The following is a 25,828-nucleotide window of genomic DNA, read 5'->3' as shown; positions in this document are numbered from 1 at the left end:
GCATAAAGAAGAAGTATAGTAGAAGAGAGAGGGAGAACAAATGACTGAGCGATGAAACAAGAGGAACTAGAGTTGCTGACTGACTCATAAGATGTACAACAGCCAAAAAAAGAAAGGAACTGAAAGTTACAGCAAAGAGGGGGAAAATGATTACGTTCTGCGGTGTCTGGGCTTATAACCTGAATTGCTGGTCTTCATTTAGTTTGGTTAAATGTGTGTGCCTCCCGTTGCTCCCGTAAGGTTGCAAGTTCACATGTTGGCAGAAAGGACACTCTTAAATCTTATCCACATGTGCAACAATAATTAAATCTATTCACTAACAAGTGAACTTGGAGAGCCGTGTTTCATGTTCCAGTCCCAATGACAGTAAACATCCTGCAGAAGTGTCCTTGAGCAAAACACTGATTATTCCAGGGTGTGACTGCTGTGCGGCTGACCCTGACCTCTGATCTCCCCGGGTTGCAGTTACAAAAAGAAAAGAGGATGTCCCCTTTCAAAATCAGTACGTATGTACAGAATACTGCTACAGTAAGTAAGAGCTAAGGATAAGTAGAAATTATTTTTTTAGTACTTAATGACCTTTTTAGGAAAATGTAGAAAAGACACTAAGGCCAATGATGGATAGTAGTTGCCTGAGTGGCTGTTCTGCCTAGCAAATTTGTGATTTCACCCGCTTATACTCTATTTCCACCACATGGATTTTTCCAGGAACCGAAGACCCCTTTGTAGGACGTCCGGAATCTTACCTGCATTTCCATCGGAGGAATCAGGGTCTATCTTTAGTTCCCCTCTCGCAGTTCCTTGCCCCCAAAACGTCCTTTCTCCGGGGGTAGTACCTCTGATGGCTCAGGGATTATTGGGATGGAGTTTATGGTACAGTGGATCATTTAACATTACTGACTGGCCAAACACAAACCTCAGGCTGCCACAACTTGTGTAAAGGTTCATTAACACAGTAAATAAGCACTGGATTCTGCTAGTATCTTTTTTTTCTTTTCTTTAATTGACATTTAAGATAGATAAATTTTATGGTTGGGTTCCCAAGCACTGTGTGTGAAAATTGCATGTGAAACAGCTCAATTGTATTTTAATCTGGTATTGGTCTAATTTGCCTTACTTTCCATAGTTTTCCAGATATAGTGGAAATGCTAACAGGAATGCATAAAAGAGAATTTTAGTTCTTAATGAAGTTCCTGAGTTTTGCTGATACCATTACAAAGCAAAGCAAAACCAGTTGCAACTGTACTTATGCCATGTATATACTCTAGTCCACATATGATAAGACTGGTTCAGCAGATATGCAATGGTATTAAAATTGTGGATTAGTTTTGGTTTGAGATGTGGCTCCTCGTGTTTTATTTTCAGTATGACAAACACAGACTATGAACCTGGTGTTTCTTGTTATTCACGCACTCTAACAGTAGTTAGGGTGGCTTTGAGGTCAGTCTGGTATGTCAGGGCCCTAATACAGGAGGATATGGGTTATAATTCCGGGCAGAGGTGGCTGCCCGGTACTAAATTTACAGCCTACAAACTGGCAGAGCATCCAGACTACCAGAGGCTAAACAGGACTCCAGACTCTGAAAGATATATTGAAGGCAGCGGCAATTCATCTAGGTCATGGCAACAGCCCAGTGTAACAGGTGAGGGTAAGTATGCAAATAAAAAAAAACCTGGCTTAGGTTAAACACATTAAACAGTGGCTCGGTACCTCATGGCAAACACAATTAACGACATCAGGACAAGGGCTAGAAAATGTGTGTGTGGGTGTAGTTGCGTGGGTGTGATCGTGTCTGAGTGTGTACACTGATGTCCCAGGTGTGAGTGTGTGTGATTGTGTATGTGTGCATCTGATGGGGTTAAGCCCTCCAAAGCATATGTTCACTTGAGACTGAGTGTATTTGCTGTGTGGGTGTTTGCAGAGTGAATTGCAGCCTAGTCAGGAAAACATGCTCCTGTCACCTCAACCATACTCTTGTTTAATGGCCTTTGTTTTTTGTCCCACTCTCTTCACCCACCTCTCTCTCATGATGGTGAGGGGTACAGTTGTTGTCTGATTGACAGGTCAAAGTAAAAACTGGAGATGGATGTAGAGTTTTTTTCCCCCCTCACTGATTTCAGAGGCCTAGCAAAACTACAACGGACCGATTGCATTTATCTTGTAATGACCTCCACTGGGTACGTTTAGTCTTACGTCAAATCAACACCTTGTTTGGTGTAAACTTTCAGTGCCCTTTTGCTGTCGTTGTCATAAGCCAGGTGAGTTTGCTTTATCCTCTTATCTTGGTGTAAAGAAAGTTGTGGCAGGACCTAAGGGGTGTTTGGCGTTAATGATCAACAAGGTTTGTGTCAAGTAATATTCCCCGGCACTTAGGGAGAACTGCTGTACAATGTGTGACCATTGCAGGAGCTACATAATTGTGGCTTTATGAATTTATTGAGTTACAGTGATCACCATGATGTTTGTTCTTAATGAACTTCAGGATCAGTTCAATTTTGCCTTTTAGATGTTGCTATATTACTCATATACTAGTATTTGACTGTTAATTTTGAGCAATAGATCAATATTAATGTATCAATGACGATATTTTTCCAGCATCCATATACAGTATATTACGTCTCTGCAAATGCATACAAAATCACTTATAAAATAATAAAACAGATTTTAAATGCAATGAACTGAGTCCTTCTGTTACATATTAGGTCAGACTTTTCGATAGGGGGTAAGCTTAACTTCCTGTAGCCTCAGTTGCTGTCTTAAAGATCAGTCTTTTCTCTGGCCTATCCAGAGTAAACAACATCACTTCCACATTTAGCTCACATGTCTGTCATTTGCCACGTGCTTGTTCTCTTTAGTCAAGTACACTAAAACGAAAAAATAAATAAATTTGGATTATTTCCATAAATAGAGACAAATACCTGGCCCCTACTCAGAGCTGAACGATGAGAACGCGCCACCTTGAAAATGTAAGAAACATGAAGTGTTCAAGTGGAAAATATATAGGAGCACGGGAGCTGTGGAAAGCTATAATAATCAGTTACCCACCAAGAGGGAGGGCTGGGACATAACCTTCTCAGAGGCACCCAAATTTAATTTCCTGCCCCTTGTTGGTCTGGTAATGCCATGTTAATAGCTTCCTGTTCTCATGCATTATAGCCACACTGCCACACGTGCTTGTCTATTTCCACCACAGCCTGCCTTCCTGACTTAGTCTCAGCACTGAAATGTGCACACAAACAATCACACATACATGCAAACACACCAGTTATATGACTCTCATGTAATCATTGACAAAAATACACTAAACTGCTCATTTGCTTGTGAAAAAAAAATAGTTTTCTTCTTTTTGGGTGAACATAAAATTATCAACCAAAGTGCATTTTGCAAATCTACTTTGCTGTTCAAGTTAGACCTTCTGTGCTTGTTGAAGTTGTGTGCTTTCACTTTGACATGGCAAAGGATGATTACAGTGGACATTTAGGTATATTCATCTTTGTTGTTGGTTCCAAAAAAAAGTGGTTCACATAATATGATTGAATGAGTTTGTGTAAAGCCTCTCTGAACACTTAGTGCTGAAATTGTTAAAGTTATCCCATGGAGTTTCTCAGTGTTTCTGACCATAAAGCGGTCTGTGTATGCTTGAGGCCAAAAAAATGTGATGAATGTATTTTCTTCCTCATAAAACATTTACAAAGCCATTTTTTAAAATACATTTTTGAAACCGGCATTGTTCCGGCAGCGTAGAAATCTTCTTCCCTGTTTTGTCTTTAAAACTTTGACCCTTTTTAAAAAGGCAGGCTTTCCCTTATCCATGCACCTTGCAAGTAGTTTAAGTTTTGCCAGAAATGCCCACAGTAATGGCGTGATGCCGAGGCATGTCATATAGCTTTCCTTTCATGATGAGATAAAAAACAAAATGGGGACCCACTGCTACTTCTTTGACTTTTGTGCAAGGGTGCGTTGGTGTTCCTTTTGTGTTTGTGTGTTTGTCCGTGCTTGTGTCCGTGTGTCACGTCCCTAACTTGACAACATTGGGAATTTTCATGAGAGCTGCAGGAAGCTTAACCTCTGTCTTCCCATCATGATGACTCATCTTTGACATGATGTTATTATATAAGCAGGTGGAGTGTCCTCTTAAAACAGGGCACAGGGACACCAAATCGTGGGCAGACACTTTTTCATGAAGGCAGGCGAGCTGGACTAATTGCATTTACACCTTGGAGACTCTAACTGAGATCTGATTACAGATTCACTAGACCACCTGCACATACGGTCTGTCAGTTCCTATCTTATTCAGTTGCAATCTCTGCTGCAACCAGTTACAACGGTTGTTATTTTAAAAAAATAACAACTGTTACCAAAGAACTGTATCTACAACTAAACACAGCCACTGAATCACAAATTCATAAGTGTCCTCTCCTTATTTGGACATCTGCGGCCGTTGTGAAACTCTGAACCAAACCTTTCCTTTGGATTGTGTCTTGAATTGACCTAATCAAGGGGTTTGTAGTAAATTCATCATGAACATTAGTCTGTTGTTTTTGAGCCAGACAACTGGTGATCATGGGAGCTTTTCAGCTAGCACTGGTCCAGATCACGACTTTTTCTCCAGCGTGACTCATTCCTCTTAAAGGGGAGGGGATTCATTGAAGGCATTCGCAGCCCACAAGCTGGAAATGAAGAGAGAATAGAATAGCCGTTGCTGTCTCGTGGTCCCAAAACAATCCACTTCATGGCCAGTAAAGCCTGTTTCCACACCAACACTGCAAGTGCTTGACCATATTTGATGAACACTGGGAACCTTTTTTGCAGGATGCTTTCATCCAAGGCCCTCTATTGTAAATACCGCATCCAATTTTAGCATGAGTGGGAACCGGTAACCTTATCAGTGTAAGTGCTGTGTTCTACCCATTAAGCTACACAGGACTTAAAAGACCTACATATTTCACGTTAATAATTTACAACTTCTGAAACATTATCTACAACTTATAAATGAAACGGGGTTGAAATTTTTAATATTCACAGTTTTTAATATTTATAATTCGATCAATAATTTGATAAGAATTTGCAACTCTCAGCTGCTCCTTTGGTCACCAACCTGGTTAAATTGATTTTTTTTTTTCTTTTGCAACTTGGGGGCAGCACAACTAGCTGTAAACACAAAGTGAAACCCTTTACAGATGGTCCAGACTGTGGTTGCACGTCTAGTTTCGGTCAGCCTAAAAGGGCGAAAGTCACGCCACTGCTCATTGACCCCCACTGGCCGCCCGACTCAAATTCAAGTCACTAGTGTCACTAGTCACTAGTCAAGTCACCAGTGCTTGCCTACAGAGTGATTTCGGGGTCTGCACCTTCTATTTGAACTCAGTGATACAGGCTTATGCTTCTTCTTGGCCATTGCATTCGTCCAAGGAACGTCCTCTGGCATTTAGTAGTTAGCACTTACTTCAAGGTCTACTGCACTGAAGCTTTATAGTTGTCCCTCACTTGTAAGTTGCTTTGAATAAAAGTGTCTGCCAAATGAGTATATGTAATTTAATGTAATCTCAATGTAAACACAATTCACAAGATAATAACACTTTTTAAAATTGATATAGTGAAGGTGACAGCTAAAAGCAGCATATTTACAGATCCAGCAGACACAGAGAAACATTAGCATTCATTTGGAGTCATGTTTCTGGCCACCCTACCAATGAATGAATGATGAATGTTATTCCAGTATTCACACCTTTCTCTCCGTGAGCTGGGGCAGAACCAGGTGACGAATCACCTTCGTTCTTGGTGGGAATCAAGAAGCAGATGCTCGCTCATTCATCCTGCAGAAGTGGGTCAGAGTGCCGAGTTCATCCTCACACTAAGATACAGCGTTCCTCCTCTGTCTCTCTCAGTTTCTTTCTTTTCTCCGTCCTCTCAGACTGTCTCCTTACTCATTCAGATAATTTTGGTTTCTGTCTCTGTCTGCATCTCTCACTTTCTGGACCCAGTACCTTATATCCCGATAGAGAAACCAATAAAAAACTGGAGCACTCCCTGATTAGCCACGCATATTAACCCCAGCTAATACACCATATTTATTTTAAGCAAAGCTACTTTGAGCAAAGTTACTTTACCTCACATTAGTCAAGACAGATTACGTGCTACTGCAAAACCACAAAACTACCCCTAGTGGCCAAACATGTGTTTCCATTACTTTACAAAGGTGTGTGTAATTAGACTGCTAGTTGGTTTGGGTTTACTGTTTGGCAACACACCCTCAGGAAGATGAGTGTGCCGATATTTGTTGGTGTATTTTTTTATGTAGTAGGCCATTTTTATTTATCCTTAATCATCCACTTGAGTGCTTGAAATGGAATTTTTAGCCCTGCTACTGTAGTGGTGCGGCTCTGAGGATGGCAGTGGTGGTCCGTCAGACGGTCTGTCCCTTAGTCAGCCCTTTGGTCCAGACCGAAATATCTAGACAAATACAGGAGGGATTGTAGAGGTATTCATGGATCCCAGCTAATGAGTCCTCATGACTTTATCTATCTTTAAATGTCTCAAAAAGTAATTAAGTAATTGGCACGTTATATTGAAATTATATATTATTTTGTTTTAGAATATGAGTTATACATAATTCTCCATCCATTATCTAGTAAAACTCTGGTTACCTTCCTCATCCGTCTCCGTTTTTCTGTCTCCATCTGCCAGTATTCACACATTTTCAGGTTTACGTCGTGTCTGCCATTGGGATTGAATCCACACCTTCTGTCCAGTGGCATTTATGCATAAATTATCAAATAAATGCCGACACTGGTGCAACAGAAGAGCCAATGAGGACCCTTGTTACGTAAAGCCTCAGCATGAGGAGCATTTGCTATGAATAAATGACTACGGCACTGCATTCATTCAATGAAATTTGTACTCATGGAGGACTTAGTGTGTGTCTGTTTGTGTTGGATATGCAGAATGCATAAACACAGTATTCTTGGCTTGATTTGTGTGTGTGTGTTGTGTGTCATGCGTATCTGTAAAGTTGTGAAAATTTGATTTGATGCATAATTTTTTTTTTTGCAGTTGCAGGCTTTTATATTTATTAGTGTATCACTATTTGCATGTCTGCATGCTTCACTGTATTGCTATGAGTTCAACTGTTTTATTCTAAGAAAGAAAATGCAGTATGTGCTTCTGTGTGTGTGCATGTGTGTGTCCTTACATGTGTGCGATTGTAAGCTTCAGAGAGCGCTCTTGTATGACTATCTGATTGTGTGCCATGTACTATGTGTGTGTTTGCAAGCTCCAATGTGTGCTTCAGTGTGTATTTTTTCTTTTTTAAGATTATCCACTACGCACATTTTAATGTTCGTTGGTATTGTTTAAAACTGCTTTTTTGCTTCTCTCTCTCTCTCTCTCTCTTTTTCCATGTGAGTGTGGACCTGTGTGTGTGTGTGTGTGTGGGTGTGTGTCTGTGTATACACCAGAGCGATATCCGGCTCAGGTGCCATTAAACCAAGGCAGGACTTACCGTTTTTTTTTTTATTGGCCACGGTTGAGGTGTTTACTGTCCCCATTCATGTGCGTGTGATTTTTACTTTAACTTATCATCATGAATTAAATGTTGATTGCACAATGTAATGGCTAAAGAATAATGACACCATTGGCGTTTAGATTGGATCCCCATAAGCCTCGCTTTCACTATGCAATTCTGTTTGCCATCAGGTACGAATTCTTACAGGAAAATGAAGGCTCGATTCACAGCACCAAGAAAAGAGCATCTGCCATCGTGAAACCAAAACAGGAATAGGATCGCGCTTTTTTTTTTTTTTTTTCCCCTGCTAGCTATCGGTAGCTTTCCCCAGGTAGCAGAAAGGGCGGATGGTGGAACAACCCGGAGTAACTGTGGAAACTCTACCTGGCCAAAGAGGAAGAGCCCCTGTTGTCAGAGGAAGCAAAGAAGGAGAAGAGGGACAGTGATAGAAACCGAGTTAAAACAAGCGTGAACCTGGGAGGGGCATTCACTCATGAATGGCATGGAGAGAACTCTGGGACTTGAGTGGGTTCAAAACCGACATTCAGATGGCATTATTTCTACTAGATCACTAAGTAACATAACCTGCCTACTTATTTATACAACCGGGTGTTTTATCTGCCTTTATCATAGCACTGCTGTAGGTACTTGTTTGCGTGAAGCAATACTCAAACTATGTTTTTGCTTCATATAAAATTTCGCTTTACCACTTCAGTAAAAGTGCTTCTTTTTTTTTCTCTCTTACTTCCCGAGTGGTGTTGATCGTTTCCTGTCCCGTACTGTTGGTAGTTGCTAGGCTCGAAGGAAAACAGAGAGCGATCCGGTCTTCGCGACTGCGGCGCCAATAGTAATGCCACTTGGAAACGCTAGAGGGGGAGAGGTTGCGTTAGCGCAGTAATTGCCACTTAAACACCAACCTGCCACCGAGCAGGATATTTTCATCTGAGTGTGTGGGTGGCTGCTGTGCGGATGTCAGACAGACAGATATAGGAGAGAGAAGGAACGCTTGCCAGGTTGAGAAATAAAGAGGATGTATCCACTTCCTCAAAGCCACATGAACCGCCTCTTGGCTTCGTGGTCGTCTTTCAGCTCCAGCCTTTTAAAAAACATAAACATTGCCACATCTCTGACAAAGATTCTGTTAGATCAGATCCGTTGTTCCAGCTAAATTAAAGTTAGATGACTTGTATTTGTGTATTATCTGTATTAATGTGTCCATGGGACTGTGGTCGTGCCCGTTTTCCCAGTGTGCGTGAGTTTTGCTGTGTCAGTTTGTGTTTCCAAATGTGGGCGCGAACATCCTTAACTGTATCTGCGCTTCGTTTGGAGCGATACAATGCCATGGTGCGGGTGCGGATACAGCACCTGGGGTCGTGACCATTAGGTGTGGCAGAGATGAATAGAAAAAATGAAGCCTCTGATGTAAAGTCTTGGCAATACCGCCAGAAAACAGAGGCTTCAGATCGCTTGCCAGTTCTAGCTGCCACCTGACTTCCTGTTAAAGGTTAAAGGTCAGGGGCGGAGGGATATTGGGTGTGTTTCTTCATTACCACATAGGATGCAGGTTACTTTTTGACGACAGTTAAATTTGATTTGACATTGGAGACTAATGCTGCTGCTGCTACTTATACTAATACTAACACTAACACTAACACTAACACTAACACTAATACTAATACTAACACCATCAATAATGCTAATACTAGGAGTACTACTACTGCTGCTATGATTGAGTGGGCATTCAGACTGAAAACAAACTTGTGTTCAAAAAGGCAAGGGTCTGCGTTTGTGAGGGTGTGTTGTCTCAGGTGCTGGTGAAGACAATCGGGCACAGTCCGGGAAATCCAGTCTGAGCAACAAAGCAATGAGTTTAAAAGCTCCTCAGATGCCAAAACAGTTCATGTGACTATAAGACAGAATTTCACAACTCAGTAAAGTTATCAAGGCTACAATCCTTGATCTTTTCTTGCAATAGTCATAAAATAAAAAAGAGAAATACAGCCTTCATGTTACAACATTACCACAATTTCTGTGCTTGCACATATTTTATTGGCCAACACAGCGCCTTCCAAGTTAAAGTTGCACTGCATTGTGGGAAAAGCTGAGATGGATTCAGCTTTTCTGTCTGAACACTCTGCTGTTTTCGGGCCAGTACCTTCCGTGTTGGCATTCCCACTGCGTCGCTGGACTGGCCTCGTACAAATAAATGAGGAGGCTTGGTTTTTCATGCAGGCCTAAGGCTGCGCCGTCACAGTGGACCTGCATGAAAAAGGCACATCCTTCTCGTTCATGTGAATGGAGCCCAGCCGACAACACAGCGGCGCTGCGCAAGGTGCCGTCCCGGCCAGTCACATGCATCCAAGCGCCATAGGCCTGGATTACTTTGTAACACGAACGGTGTTTTTTCTACCTTGCGATTGTTGTGAGGAAAGATCAAATAGTTGGGCTGATTTCGATCTGAATCCCTGCTAAGACCGCCGCTGCTTGCCTCTGCAACCACAACCTGTCTGCAGTTCTCTCTTGTAATTTCTGTAATTTCATGCAGGGGTTGAGCCTGAAGGGATCATTTAAATTTTTTTTTTTTTTTTCCCCCTTTTAACTTTTGTTCCACATCTGTAATTGATTTTGTTTTGTTTAAAAACTTGTTTTTAGTTGTTTTAATATTACATAGACATGTAATGAACACTAAGAGGCATGAACTGGAACAAATAAGTGTAGTGGGGAAATATGACGCTACACCGTGCTGTTGATATTTGGATGTCCTGTGTTCTATAGCAGCATTGTGGGTTCCCGGGGCCTTGGCAAATTGAAACCTGATTACAAACACGACTCTTGGGATGTGGGTTGTCAATTCTCTGGAGAAGGAGCTACCAATTAAGTATAGTTGAATTTACTTTAACACACAGCGTCTGCTCTGTTTTTAACAAGAGATCTCTGGTAAAAAAAAAAAAAAATTAAACTAAAAACCTAAAATCCTAAAAACAAATAAACAATCAAACAAAAACGCAGGTTTGGTGTCTGATAAGCTTTCACACTCATGAAAGTTTAGGTCACTGTGGATCATATTTCGTTGTCTCACTGATACCTCAACGCTATTTTTTTTTAAATGCACTGCCACTTTGGTCTTAACGCCACCTTAGGCTACGTTCACGACGGGCCTCGATGCTCAATTACAATTTTTTTTTTCCGTCAGATCCAATCTTTTTGTGTTGATGGTCCAAATTCATGTTCAAGTGACATGGATCCAGCTCCGGTGTGAACACTGCTGAGGTCTTAAACTGCCAGGCGTGTGCAGATTACATTCAAGTGTGAGACACACGCGTACAAGAATAACAACAATACTGTCATTTGTGCCACAGTCAAATCATAAACATGGATAACATAGCTGTGCTAGCATACACGTCCAGGATTATTTGTTGTGGAGGTCCGCAGACAATACGGATGATAAGAATGAAAATGAGAAGGCGGCAAAAGACCAAAGCCATAACCGCTCTCCTCCATGTTTATTTTTACTGGGCTGAGAGGTGCAGACAGGTGAGTGATGCCGACAGGCAATATGCGCATCTGCAGAGAAGTGAGACGACGAGATGAATCAGATCTAGTATCACATAGTCGAGTGATACAGATCAGATATGAAAAAACAAAACAAAAAAGAGATTTGGTTTGTTCACACCTACATGAATAAATCTGGGACACTGGGAGGCAAAAAAAAAAAAAAAATGCATTTGGGTCACTTCAGCATCCAGTGAGAACATAACTTTAGCGGTTCACTGAGTTCAAGAGGGTCGCCTCTGTGTGACTGTGTGCTGAGAAGAGTAGGGTTGCTGTTAATAATCAAGCGAAGAATTCTGGAGAGTGTCTCCAGCTGTGCGAGTGTCTGTGGCGGTAGTTGCTGAGTGAATAATTGTTTGTGTGTGTGTGTCCGTCTTTTGGTGCAGATGGTAGCCAGTAGTACGTGTACGTATGCGCCACCATTAATGTCTGTCCAGGGGGCAAGGATTTGCTTGCGTGTGCAAGTGTGTGGTGGTCTGCAAAAATAGAAAAGTGAAACCAGGGCGGAGGGTCAGGGCCAGCTAACGCCTGCTTTGTTTTTTAACAAGGATTTCCTCCCTCCATGGAGCCTGCTCTAATAATGGCATTACATGGCATCCTGTGACCAGGAAACGCTTTCTTCCCATCACAGGACCAGTTTCAGTACCACACCAACCATCTGATTCAGGAAAGGAGTGGAGAGGTTACATGACGGGTACAGACTAGAGTCATTGTTGTTGATTGTTTTAAAATCATTTATTTTTGTAAGATTTTCATAGGTATCAAAGGATATCCAAAGGATATGATGGATATCCATCATATCCTTTGACATGATGGATATGATTCAATGATTGTAACACAACAATCCTATGAAAATAAGTGGCCAATAGCAGATTTTCGATGAAAAATTCACAAACATGCTGACTGTTCCTGATTCACTCACACTTGGAAGAGGATTTTTATTTCAGCTCCCTTCGTTCCTCTCACAGCCTCCCAGATAAAGCCATGCTGCTGTGTAATCATGACATACTGGATAAAAGGCACAGGAGGAGGTAAAGCCGTGGTTTCTTTACCACACTCTTAAGAGGTGGAGCTCGAGATTTGCTAATAGTCCGTTTCCTGTGCGCGTCGCAGCGAGTGACAAAGCGAACCACCCGCAGTCCCGTTTCACTGGCCGATTGTCTGAAACACTCTCGCCACTCAGCTAAAAGAGCTCTCAAATCTTACTAATTGAACTGTGCGTTTGCGTGTATTCCCACTGTTAAAGAACTGAACAGAGATGTGCCTGTTTGGCTGCGTGAGTTCGTCTAGCATAGATAAATTCTGTAAAGACCTGAATACTGCATGTTCTGTTCCAAAAACATGCCAGAGAGGGAAATTTAAAAGCCAGAAATATCAGCATCCAACCAACTAGTCATGGAATAACTGAAATCAACCAATAATCAAATTAAACCCCAGCAGATAGTAATTGGAACGCATTCAGATCCCTTATTTAGAGAGAGAGATTGCACTTGTTAATTTTTAATAAATTTGCAACAAAAAAAATCAAAAATGTTTTATTTTTATTCATTTATTTGTTTGTTTGTTTCTTTTGTTCAGCCTATCGTCACACTGCTTATACTGGTAAAGAAAGCAGCTCTAAATCGATTTCTAGTAAAAAAAAAGAAAAAAGAAAAAAGATAGAATTCTCACCAGCCCGTGGATAGGGACAAAGCCTCACCTACAAGTAATACCACTTAACCCTAATCTACACCTTTAATATCCAGGCACTGAAAAACCTTCACCTACCATTGATTTTCCTCGCAATGTGTCCCTGTCAAGACGATTCCTGTTTTCTGATCGGCACAACTACCCCCACCCCCCGTGTGTTGCCTGCTGACGATAATAAGGTAACACCAGCACGCACCTGAAATTTACAGTGATGGTCACCGTTGTCATCACCTACCCCCGGATGTGTCTAGCTAGACTTTTACCTGCACGTCATCTTCGCGGAATTTCGTCCTTGAGCAGCTATTGTTGCAAGAGGTTATTTCATTCATCATTTTCATTTGAACGGATGTATTCGAATGAAAATGAATAAAGGGTCAAAATGACACATGGATTATTATGAATGTCATGCTATAGAATTTTTGTAGTCACGCTCTCGTCTTAAGTAGCGTTTAGAACATTCGTTACTCTGTGGTCGACGAGTAGGCACAGCCAGTGCTTGGCATCACGAGGGCAGGCAGGTCAGTGTGAATACCAAACATCACAAGGCTTGAGAGGCCATCTGTGTCCTCTCCAGTGGACACGATGCTTTCATTAAATCACGTTTACAATTTAGATTTTAGACATTCGGTTCAAGTGTCAGAAAGCCATTGTTTGCATGCAGAACACATGAGTAATTGGTACATTTTCGAAAAAGCTCTGTTTTTATTAACTCGCGCTTCATTTCAAAATAAGATGTACACCGTTTCCGTTGTTCCATTGCCCTTAGAAACTGACAAAGACGTCTGACAGAATGAGTGAAAAAAGGTGAAGTGTGCTTTGTGTTACTGGTTTTGGGGGACCTTTGCTCACGTGAGGAGGATTTTCCGTGTTAAGCCCTAAACATCAGGCAGTTTTTTTTTTTGAAGGCAAGTAAGTGGCTTCAGGTAGAGCAGGGAGGTAGCGAGGGGAGGCGCAACATCAGAGAGGCCCTTCAATTAAGATCAAACGGCTTTTTTTTAATGTAAGGGTCACAGTGTCTGAGGTTCCCTGCCAATAGAGAGAGCGTAGCTAATTCTGGTGCTCATGGTAATCCTGTTTTTGATCAGGCATCTGTGATCTGATTCAGAAATGGACGGGAGACTATTTTTGATCTTTCCCATGAGGACGCCTCTGATTGTAACCATCACAGATGCTGTTAACTTCTTAACATGGGCTGCTCTCCTGGTAACACCGCTACGTTAGGTGAATCTTCTGCAGTCGCGTAAACGGGCAACGGGCTGCCAGCAACACGAGCAGCGAATAATCATCGATCCGCGCCAGTATACACTCAAGCCGTTGTCATGTCTCGCCGTACATCTGATTGTCATCCGTGGAGTAATACTTCCAAACGAAGAAAAAAAGCTGCGGCAAAATGTTTCTTTTCTCTCCGCCAGCAAACGCTTATGACGTGGTAACCTTTCACCAGAAATTCTTCGCCCAGCCTCTGTGTCCCGCAGCATATAATGATGTACAACAGCTGTCCGTTCTCCACTGCCACGTAGAGACAACGTGGACATTGTTGCCATCGCTGTCATCACTGGGGCACTGTCGCGTCACTCTCGCTCGCCCCTTATTGTCACAGCAGCTAGTTCCTTCTACCCGGCTCTGGGCTGCCACCCCGGCCTAACCACCCACTCGTCTCCCATCGGACAGAAAACCCCGGCTGGCGGCAGGCCATCATCACATTCCTGCCACTACTGACCACGGTTACAGCGAGCCATGACCCCTGACATACCGCAGCGCTTAGCGGAGATGGTTTTACCTCAGAAATGACCCTTGTAATTATGAGGTTCTTGTTGTAGATGTTAGGCTTTACCTTTGTGTGCTTTGAAAGTATTGTAACTAATGTCCTGGTACACTTATTTTGCATTACTGGCACTGTTTCTGTCTCATTTGCTGCATGTAATGGGGCTTTAGCCATTACATCTCATTATTTGAACTAGTGCTGTATCACTGTAGATCTGCATAATCTCATAATTCTGCACATTCTTTTGTATATCTGATAGTCTAAATAGCTACTAGTTACCACTTTTACATGCTTTTAACTTTTCAATATCTTGCATGCTGTTTTATTTTTATATATGTGTTGCATAATTTTCAATATTTTTCTCTCTTTATTTACCCAGTTCTCTGCTGCAAGGGTCATTAGTTTCATATAATCGACTGTGTGTGTGTGTGTGTGTGTGTGTGTGTGTGTTTGTGTGTGTGCGTGCTTGCGTGTGTCTGTGTGCTTTTATATGATCGAATCTGCCTGTAAGTTGATGTGTGTGCGCACGTGTGTGTGTGTGTGTGCGTGATTGATTGACACTCAGGCCAGCGGGGGTATCCTGCCTGTTAAATGTTTGATTGCACCCAAACTTCCTGTGGGGGGGGGGGGGTCTGGATCTGGTGAGCGTAAATGAGCTGAGCAGATGTTGGCCAGATGTGGCCAAGTAGAAAGGGGACTGAAGGATAAAGAGAAAAGAAAATAAAGAGAGAAATGAGCATAGATATCAAGAGAGACTCACCATCCTCACACTGACAGCTTTGTTCATCTCCACTCAGGAGTTAAGAGTAACCCTCCCTCCTCCTTTCTTTACACACACACTCATGCACTCCTCCTCTCCTCCCTCCATCCCGCCTTCCTCTCCTGCCTCCCTCCAAGCTCTCTTTGAAGTGAGGACAGTGCTCAGGAAGCGAGCCGGAATCGATTGCTCCATGCATTAGGCTAGGAATGTGTGACACCCTCCCCCTCTTCGCCCTTCTCTCCCCTCTTCCTCCATCCTCCTGACACATCTCTCATTTATTTTCCCCCCTTCTGTTCCCCTTCATGCACTTCCACCTTTCACACAAGACACTGCTGTTATTTTGCCTCACTTGCTGCGGATTATTAGAGGAGTCTAGACACTGATCTGAGTACAGTGGTTCAAAGTGTCATTGTTTGCGGTGTTTTTTGAGAGAGTGCATGAGTGCTGAACTATAGCTCCGGCAACAGTTTTTAAAAATGATCACTTAAGTCTTTTATCAAACAAAAATGCCAAACATCCACTGACTCCACCTTCTCAAACTGGAGGTTTTGTTGCTTTTCTCTCTTTTACGTAATCTTTTATTGAATATTCTTGGGTTTTGGACTGTTGGTTGGACAGAGCAAGCAATATGAAGACATCTTGGGAAGTTATTATGGGCTGATTAATGGATTAGTGGAAATGATCATCACTTGCAGTCCAAGGTGTTGATTGCTTTGTTCTGCTGTCAGAGGTACAATACTCTGTTTTACTGCGTTCATAGTTAAAGGACAAAAAGTGTTAGTGAGTTAGCTGAAGTGCTTAGATTGATCTTTTAAGCTAAAATTATGCACAGCTGGGTACGTAAGTATTTGGACAGTGACACAATTTTTGTAATTTTGCCTCTGTACACCAACTCAGTGGATCTGAGACGAAGCCATCAAGATGGGATTGAAGTGTAGACTTTCAGCCTTAATGCAAGGGGTCTAAGAAAAATATCACATCAACCATTTAGGAATTACAACCATTTTTATACATAGTCCCTCATTTTCAGAGGCTCACCTGACCAAGAAACTGATTGTCAACTGTCCAACTACTTTTGAGCCTCTGAAAATGAGGGACTATGCATAAAAATGACTAATTCCTAAAAGGGTTAATTCAATTTTTTTTTTTAAACCCCTTGAATTGAAGCTGAAAGTCCAAGACTTGTCAAATCCACTGCGGCGGTCTTACAGAGGCAAAATTACAAAAATTGTGTAACTGTCCAAATACATATGTACCCAACTGTATCTGCTATAGTCCGTCTGTAGCTTTCTCTTTTCTGACAGTCACTTTATCAATAGATCAATAAACATCTAAGAGTTTTATAGGCTGAATTAATAAGTTTGTCTTGACTTGACTCGCCTGTCATATTCAAAGTTAAAGCGGAGGGCTTGGGACTAGAGAGTTGCTAGTTTGAATACCAAACTCCCAAATGCTGGTACAGGTGTCCGTGAGAAAGGCACTTCAGCCTTTGGTATTTGAGACGAGCTTCTCAGCAGCCATCACCAGAACACTCTGCCTGTCCCGTAAAGCTACTGTTGTGCATGTGTGAAACTATTTAAATGTGAAGTCATGCTCTGTCATCTCGGCCTGGATAAATGATGAACGAGGGAAATGTGTCCCTGGTTAAACTGAACATAATGTTCCCTCTCTCTTTTTTTTTTTTTTTTTTTTTTCCAGTCTCCCCTGCCATGTGTTTTTCTTTACTCGTGAAAAGGAACATCCTTTGGTCAAGAGCACTCCCAATAAAAATAAAGATCAAGTAGAAATGAAGTAAATTTCCTCCGTTTTGCTCTGGCCATAGCTCTCACTGCCTTGCAGTGGACATGACCCTGTGAACTTGTCCTTAACCAGCAAGTTAGTCACTCGATCACAGAGCCTGTCATTCAGTCAGTAATCCAGCGGTGTGAGTCATCTACCCCTTCAGTCTGCCAAGTTACAACCGGCTCAAGGCCTACTCTGACAGAACAATGAGGTAGGAAGGATGTTGGATAACCCTGCCTAGCGTTATGTATCACTATTGCAGATCAGTCAGCCTAATTAATACTCCTGTGTTTTATTCTCTCTCCCACTTTGATTCCTGTACATTTCGAAGAGGTTAAAGAAGCCGACCAGATTTAGGGCTCCGTTTATTGTGTGTTGTTAGTATTATTATTCCCGTTTGAAACTTGAACTTCATTTAGTGATTACACTTCAGCTGAGGTTCCCTCCAACTTCAGTTGTTAAACACATTTCAAAAAGCACCAAAGAATCAACATTTCAAGACATTTAATCTGTCGGTTTTACAGTGGAAGTGAGCACGCTAATATTTTCTAAAGGAACATTTTTCTAGTCCTCTGTCTATACAGCTTCCTGTATATTTTCAGCAGGTTGTTGAAGCAGGCCAGACACTTAGGGGCGCTTTTAATGGGGTATTATTTTGAGAGCCTATTGTTTTCAGTGGCGTGTCCTCAGGGTATCCCAAGCGCGATTGGATTGAATGCGGGTTTCGTATGGGATACAATGCAATTGATCGAAAAAAGGGCGAAATTCATAGCAGACCTGAGCCCAGCGGTTATGTCAAAGAAAACACCCACACAAATATCAAAAAGCTGAAGACCAGTCTCTCTTTCTCTGTCGCTTTCATCTCCAGCTCTTGAACGGTCGGATACACTTGACGCCCACTGGGGCCGCCAACAACAGTCACCTCTCCAACAGTTCGCCGGTGCGTCGTGTCACCAGTTCAAGGGTGGAAGGATGGAGGGGAGACAAGAGCGCCGGTAGGGCAGGTTCAACTGCTGGGCGCGAGACTGGGGCTGGCGGGGGAGGAAGAGGAAGGAGGGTTGAAGAGGAGGAGGAGGAGGAGAGAGGGGAGACGCACCCAGTGGAAGTTCTCTCCGGTCATTCATCCAGTCTGGACTCTACCCTGGGGCACATTGTTCAACAGTTGGATATTCTCACACAGGTCAGTTATTAGTAAAGGTCCAAACTCTCAACTCCATGACACTGGCAGGTTGTGAAATGCCCAAAGAGCCTTGGGAAAAGGGGGAAATTGATATGAAAGTGTGGGAAGCAGGCCGACAGTTTAGATTTGAGAGTTGATAACCCTCCTGCTGCGGGGTTGAAACCCAGTGTCAGGTCACTTTCACCAATCAAAAATGCCCTCTATACAAGATCCTGATTGGAGTCTGATATATTTTTTCTCAATGACAAAGGCATCGGAAGCCAGTTACCAATCCTCATTGTTAAACATGCAGCATTTTTACAAGGTCAAGTCAAGTCAAACAAACAAACACAGAAGCCACTAGAAGTAGATTTTATGGTTTACCTGTCCCCTTCTGCACCTGTTTGAACAGGTGTCACCAGTAGCTGAACAGAGACATATCCGGCTAATGATTTAACCTGCTAAAGCAGCGTGTGCAACTGGATTTCTGTATTTACTGTTTAAATTCATGTTTTTTTCTTCTTTAATTTCTTTATTTGTTTTTTGAAATATTATTTTTATGTTCTTTGAATGAGTGAATGAGTTTACAATAAGTATTTTATTTACACAGAGTAACAGTGCAGAACAGCTGTTGTGGCACTGAATTTGACATATAACAAAAAAGTGCTGATGCTCTGTCTTAATGTTTTTACATTTCGCGTCTTATGTATTTATCAACGTAGGGAATTAAACGTATCCACAGAAATGAAAATCTGTCAGAAAAATGTGTACACGGTTTGAGCTTAATGTGCATTTTTACCAGAAAATCAGCGCCAGAAAACATATTTTCCGCCGCCTTGCATTTTGCATTTGAGACAAAGCGTCCATCCATAAGAAATATTTGGGGAATTTTCTGCTTCCCATTTTTAAAAGAGGATAATTCATGAAAAATGAATTCCAAATGAACTGCAAAACAATCTGGAAATAATGAATATTTTATTTAAAAAGGCTTTAACCCCCTTGGTAAAACCCTATAATCAGAAGCGTGATAGCTGACCTACTCTCTGCATCAAGGCCAAAGTGTTGCTGTCCTGAAAAGACACTGTGGCATGTCACAAGAATCAAACGGCCTTTTCTGTTTCTCTTTAGCTCTTATGTTATTTTTCCATAATGGCAACAGGATTGATTTCAAGGCCGTCAGAATGATCTTTGTTCTCCTGATTTTCTACTTCTGTAATGAATCCCTGACCTCTTTTTAGTTATTATACTCTTTCACCCCACGTTCTGACATCACACACAGACTGTTTCAGTGCTGGAGGAGCGTCTCACCCTGACCGAGGACAAGCTGACGGAGTGTCTCCTCCACCAGTCCAAGATTCTCAAGGACATGCGAGCATCAGGAGAGGGGTGGAGGACGGAGAGCGAGGAGACGGATGGATGACCTGTCCCTTTCACTTGAGGCTGACCTCGCCCTCTCTCAGACTGCAGCACAAACGCAGACCGAGCAGTACTGCTTAACCAACACTGCAGGACATGGGTGTGTGTGTGTGTGTGTGTGTGTGATAGTAAATATCCACCATGGTGGTCTTTCTCAGGGGTCAGAGGGTTAATCAGGATGTGGCCGGAGGCTGAAGTGAGTTTATGTGTGTGTGTGAGTGTAATACCAACATATTTTCTCCATGTCTTTCTTCACCTCTTTAGAATATCTAGCTGTACAGCCAAGCAGACATTCCAGTTGTGTGTGTGTGTGTGTGTGTTGATATGGATGTTACATCCAATACGGACAGCTGCAGCTATGAAAACAGACGGTGCTTGTCTGCTGCATGACCTCTGTGTGTGTGTGTGTGTGTGTGAGTGTGAGTGTGAGCGTGCGTGTGTGTGTATATTTGTCTATTAGCACGTATTTTAGCAGTCGGTTGCTTCTGCAGTAACGTTTTTCCATTCTACCCTGTTTGCATCTCTGCATGATGCCGCGTGACGTTAAAACAGAGTCGTGCTACATAGTGACTCAAGTACACCTCCTCATTTAAATGTAATTTATATGAATAAAGGTATCTCACTGATAAATCATTGCTGTTACAGACCTTCATTCTGATAGATTACACCACTTAAAAGGACTGGTCACACTATGGAATCCTGATACTGCCAGGAAAAGTTGGGAAAAGGTCGGAATGATAAACATAAAAATTGACAGTTTTTTCTTTTTATTTAATATGTGAAAAATTCTGATTCAAAATTTTAAGTTTTTATGTCAAAAAATTGAGACGGTGCTAAGTTAGGAGAGTATACTATTCTGTTACAGCTATCATTATTTTTATGATATGATATTATAATAGTAAGTATACTGAATATTTTAAGAGATACTAAGTCAGAATTAACAGACAGTATGTCATCGTCAGGAGTTGGTATCTCAAAATTTACTTAAGTCAACATTATGAGTCAGGATCGGTAGGACTGACTTAGTATCATACAAGTCTGACTTCGGTCAAATTTTTTTACTTATTAGAATTTTGACCTAGTGCCTCGTAGTTGACAGAAAGTCAGGATTTACACTGTAATTCACTATCTAAAGATTTTGACTTAACTCTTTTGTTTTTTGTTTTTTTTTATACATATTGTAGTATCTCTTAAATTTCGATTTACCCTGAGTAGTATAATTTTTTTTAACATCCTTAACATTTCATCTGTCATTTTTATTTTGCCGGTGGTGGGTGGCGTCCGTACAGTCATGACACTCTTACTTGTTATCCGGTAAAGTGATATGTGCCACTGTGCCTCCCGTCTCCACCAGTGACTGTGAGATGTCTTGTCTTGGCCCGGCCTCAGCCAGCGTGGAGAGTTAAGCTTTTTATGTTTTTCCAGCGGTGGAGGTGTGGTGAGCGATTCGGCCTGGTCGGGAGGAAGCAGTAAAAAAAAAAAAAAAAAAAGCCACACAAAGGGGGAGCTCTCCACTGGCTGCTGTTTGCTCTCCCCACCACATCCTTTGCTTCCTTTCTGGTTTTACTGGTTTTCCTCCTCCTGCATCTCTTCCTTTTTTTCCAGTTTTATAAGGTGGTTTGGACTGCTGAGAGAGGGGACCAAATCCACTTCAGCCCGAGCTAAGAGAAAACTGTTGGACTGTTGGAAGACCTGGGGTTTCATGCAACATTAAAAAGACAAAATGCATTTACGGGTGAAGTAAAAAAAAAAAAACAAAAACAGGAGAATTAGGTTAAAGAATTAAAACCAGAATAGTTTTAGACCAACAGCCGCGTTTCCATTCCTGTCTTGTAATTTCTACAAGGTTCTTGTTTTACATAGCACACTTAGGCTTTTCTTCCAATACCTGTGACATCTTCACATTGAACGGGTCTTTGAACAAAGATTACCTCTTGACAAGAACTAATTTTCAATTTCTACTATTTTCTGAATCTGTTCAAATCTTTTGAAATCTTTAATTATGAGTGTAAATCTACTCCTTATTGATATAGTTTAAAAGTTATGGATTGGAATGATCTTTTTGGGGCATTTTAAGCCTTTATAACAGACAGTGGAGAGACTACTGGAAATTATGGTCGGTGCCTTAACCCCCAAGCTACTGGAGCACCCAGATTGGACTTTTAACATTAATAAAAAGGCAACTATTGGTGATTTATTTTACATTCCTTCATCACTTTGTTTTGTGTTTTGTGTAAAATTTCAATCACAATTTCTGTGCCATCCCTTATTCGGATAACACTGTTTTTGTTCACTGGTTCTTTCTAGGAAATGACTGTTTGAGGACAAAGGTCACAGAGATGTCAGTCAGAGGGAAAGCAAAAAGTCTTCATCACATGACAAATTTTGGAAGTGAGCTTGGCTCAAGGTCCACTTGCTGAGATTGTTTTGGCATCTGCTGTCTCCAAGGCCACAAATGAATTGTGAGGCTTGTCTTTTGAGCCAACACGGTCAAGAAGTCTTTAAAGTGCTCAGAAGAATGGCATGTTTTAATATCTGCAGTTCCACGACAACTAAGCAAACTTTATGTGCTGATGAAGACAGTGATCGAGAGCTCCTGAACATGCAAGTAAGTGGATCTTGAGCGGAGATTGAATCTGCATCGCACCGTAAAGGTTCTATTTGGTTCGGTCTTGTAGCTGTGGACCCGATTCTTAACCCCAAAGCGACTCCTTGAGGAAGGGAGGACCGGCCAGAATGACCTCACCTCACAGAAATGTCCCCCGAAGGCCTCAAACTCTTAACACTGTTTCTATGCGAGTGGAAACGGAAGAAAACACAAACAAACCCAAACAAAAGCAGGAGAGAGAGAGTCAGATGTAAACAGTTAACAACCAATTTCCACCTTCACTTCCAATTCGATCTCATTAAGTGCGCACAGGCCTTGTTTTACAGCGCACACACTCACGAGTGTGTGTGTGTGTGTCTCTTTAGTGTGTTGTGAACATGACCCCATAACCTGTTAATAGCTTCCTGGAGGAGGGGTTTCCTGTTGATATTGAGGAAAGAGCCCTTACAGCCGGGGGTTGTTGATCTGCCACCGGGCGAACGCATGGTCGCAGTTTACTGCTGAAATCTGTGTGTGTGTGTGTGTGTGTGTGTGTGTGTGTGTGTGTGTGTGTGTGTGTGTGTGTGTGTGTGTGTGTGTGTGTGTGTGTGTGTGTGTGTGTGTGTGTGTGTGTGTGTGTGTGTTTTTTGTCTTTATAGGTTTGTCATTGAGTTACTCGGCTGTGGAAGTATTTGTTGTTTATCAGATGTCAGTTATCTGCTGGTCTTTGCTGCTGATATGATGTACCGCATGCTCATGAAAAAAATACAAAACACACAAAGGATGAGCAGGGAAATTTGAATCTCCTTCAGATTTATTTGTTCATGTAAAGGGCCAGTTCACCCTCATCCTTTTGGTTTCATTTGTCCAGGGTGTGAGATTTGAGCCTTCACGCCAACGCCGTGGAGGTAGTTGGAATTTCTCTTGTGCTCGCAGCATGGAAAAATGACATTCTAAAGAGTTTAGCAGCACAGTCTCTTCCTAGAAAAATATGTCCCTGTTACTCTTCCGCTGAAAAACTGTTGACAGTGTAACCTGTGGACTATCCAGAGAAAATTAAATGAAACTGTCCACAGTAAAAACTGTTGAGCTGTGATTAGGGTGAACCTGCTCTTTAACTGTTCAATAATGTTAAGGACGGGTTTAAAAGTTGTCCTGCAGTTTAACAGGTCCGATAAATCACCCCTCTTTAAAAGAGCTGGTAATTCCAGAAGAATTTTATTAGTCTGGGTTTCAGTGGAAAGTGTCAAGTGTCCTCTGGGGGTCAAAATGCCGTTTCAGAGGTTTTCCACCTGATGAGGAAAACATTCTGGCTTCTGACTATTTCTAGAAAAAAAATATTTCCCTCTGCTTACAGAAGCTAATAAAAGGCCACTACCTTTCCATGTATACCATCATTTCACCCCACATGATAAAGTAAAGTCATAGCCGGCTCGAGGCAGAGGGTAAACATTATCTTTAGCTCCCACCTGAATAGACAGACCCCTTCTTTTCCTCCTCTCCCCCCCCTCTGCTCTCTTCTGCCACTTCTTGCCGGTCTCTGAAAAACAGGAGGATCGTCTTTTCGGAAAGTCCCCCTCAACCCCCTGCAGGGGATGAGGTGACAAACGGAGACCGGGGACAAAGGAGGAGAGAGTGTAAATAGAAAGAAGAAGAGAAGGAAGACGGGCAGGAGGAGACGAGGACACTGCACCCACGCCTATTGAGTTACAGTGAGTCTCAGTCTGGCCTTAGCAATAATTGATTGTAGTTTATCTAATGTGCAAACCTATTCTCACACACACACACACACACACACACACACAGCGACACCTGTTCAAATAGGGGCAGAAGGGGACAGGTAAACAGTGAAACCTGCACACTGTTCAACTAGTGTCTCCTCTGTTTGTTTTTTATGTCTGTTTGACTTTTCCTTGTCTGGAAAAATGCCGCCTGTTTGCCAAAGGGGCTTAACAACCTGCTTCTGTTCCCTCGCTCATAAAAAACACAAACCAAAAAAAAAAAAAAACAACAACCAGGTTTTCCCTTTTTGACATGATTGGCAGTTAAAGTTCTTACTGCCGATCTGGTAAAGTAAAGTCCCTGTTTTTCCACCAGGGCACAAATTTGCACAGGATAGGATAAAACGGTATTTTATGACTTGCGTCCAGAACTGACCTACTGCGCAGAGAGAGACAGTGAACAAGTGTGTGACTGACATTGCCCGCCGTCACCTGTGTGCAGCGGCCGAGCGCTTGCCGCCAAATCATTTAGATTTTGCCCTTCACAGTCACTGGTAAAATGCACCCAAGAAACCTAAACTGCTGTTGTTGATACGCATGTATTTTGATGTGACTACAGCCAAGGCTTCAGGAATAACAGGCTGGACCATGAGCATGGGAACGGAGATGCACACCCAAGCATGCAATGACACAATCCACGCCTTTGCCAGTGGCTTCATACCTCTGGCTGGCGGCAGCTACTCACGGAGAAATGTAGCAATGCACCAACGAGGGCGAGGAAGAAGAAAAGTGCATGCTAACAGACGTGCATGTCAACAATGCATTTTTGAGGGAGAAAATGCACTCAACATATTTGTTAGACCTCGGGGATACACACAAATAGTTTTGGTTAAAAAAAAAAAAACAACAACACTGAATGTACTAGATGAACACTGAATTTACAGGAAAGCTCCACAGGGCACATTTAAAGAGGAAAGGGCATAAATATATAGCATGTTTCTAGCTGCTCTCCTCTCCTGTTAATCATCTTGTGACCCCCTCGATCATTTTTTTTTAAACTTTTGATGGGACCCCCCAAAAAAATTTCAAAACACTGGCATGGTGAAGAGACAGTAGGTCTGAACATTTGCCTCATATCCTTGAACGGAGTTGTTGTGGTACAGGTGTCGCTATGACTACACGCATCAGTCACACAGTGTCTATACCGAGCGGTGGCATTCACGTGGACTAAGTTAACTGCAACCTTACTTTTGCATGAACTGCCGTGGTCTTTTTTTTCCCCAATATTTTCGCCTGAAAGATGTGTTACCCCCCCCGGCGCTATGTCTTTGCTGCGATTTTATGCCAAGTGAGTACATAATTAAGTTGCTTTCAACACTTATTGTTCCGAAACAACATTTTAAAGATGACGGTGGCCTCCCCTCAAAGTGTCCTGCCTCGCGCAAGTACAGCTACAGCTACTACTGATCTTCTGGACCTGCAAGCTTCACGTCAGGCTCTTCACTTGTCAACTTTTCGTGCTGCATTTCCGCCACTGTAATTGCTGCAACAACAACGCACAGTGAGGGGAACAAAGACGACAAACACACATATATATATATATGTTGTTTTTTTTTCTGCACACCTGGTCCTGAGCAGCAGTACTCTGGTGCAACGTAGCATGCTGGGACATCTTTGCATACTGGTCTCGGCTTAAACACTCGTGGCCTGTTTTTACAGGGCTTAGTGTGTTGAAAGCTTATCTCCGGTGGAAAGGGGGAGGGGGGGCAGTGGATTACAAAAAAAAAAAAAAAAAGTGAGGGAAAAGAAAGAGCAAGCACAGGAAAAAAAAGCTGACTTCCGCACGGGGAAGGTTCAAAGGGACCTCCGCTCCTGCGTGATCTGTTTGTTGT

General features: G+C 42.2%; 1 protein-coding gene across 2 annotated transcripts in view; it reads left to right on the top strand.

The window, feature by feature from the left end:
• Positions 1–20,237, top strand: part of poc1b (POC1 centriolar protein B) — a 46,135-nt gene extending 25,898 nt beyond the window's left edge. For both annotated transcript variants that reach the window (XM_040132571.1, XM_040132572.1), the window contains exons 11-12: positions 17,922–18,233; positions 19,492–20,237. In XM_040132571.1, the coding sequence (XP_039988505.1) occupies positions 17,922–18,233; positions 19,492–19,632 (453 nt within the window). In that variant the 3' untranslated portion in view covers positions 19,633–20,237. The remainder of the gene's footprint in view (positions 1–17,921; positions 18,234–19,491) is intronic.
• Positions 20,238–25,828: the final 5,591 nt, after the last annotated feature.

The sequence above is a fragment of the Xiphias gladius genome, chromosome 8 (genome assembly GCF_016859285.1).
Source record: "Xiphias gladius isolate SHS-SW01 ecotype Sanya breed wild chromosome 8, ASM1685928v1, whole genome shotgun sequence".
Lineage (NCBI taxonomy): Eukaryota > Metazoa > Chordata > Actinopteri > Istiophoriformes > Xiphiidae > Xiphias > Xiphias gladius.
Note: the sequence above shows the minus strand (reverse complement) of the source record. Positions and strands in the feature narration are given on the sequence as shown.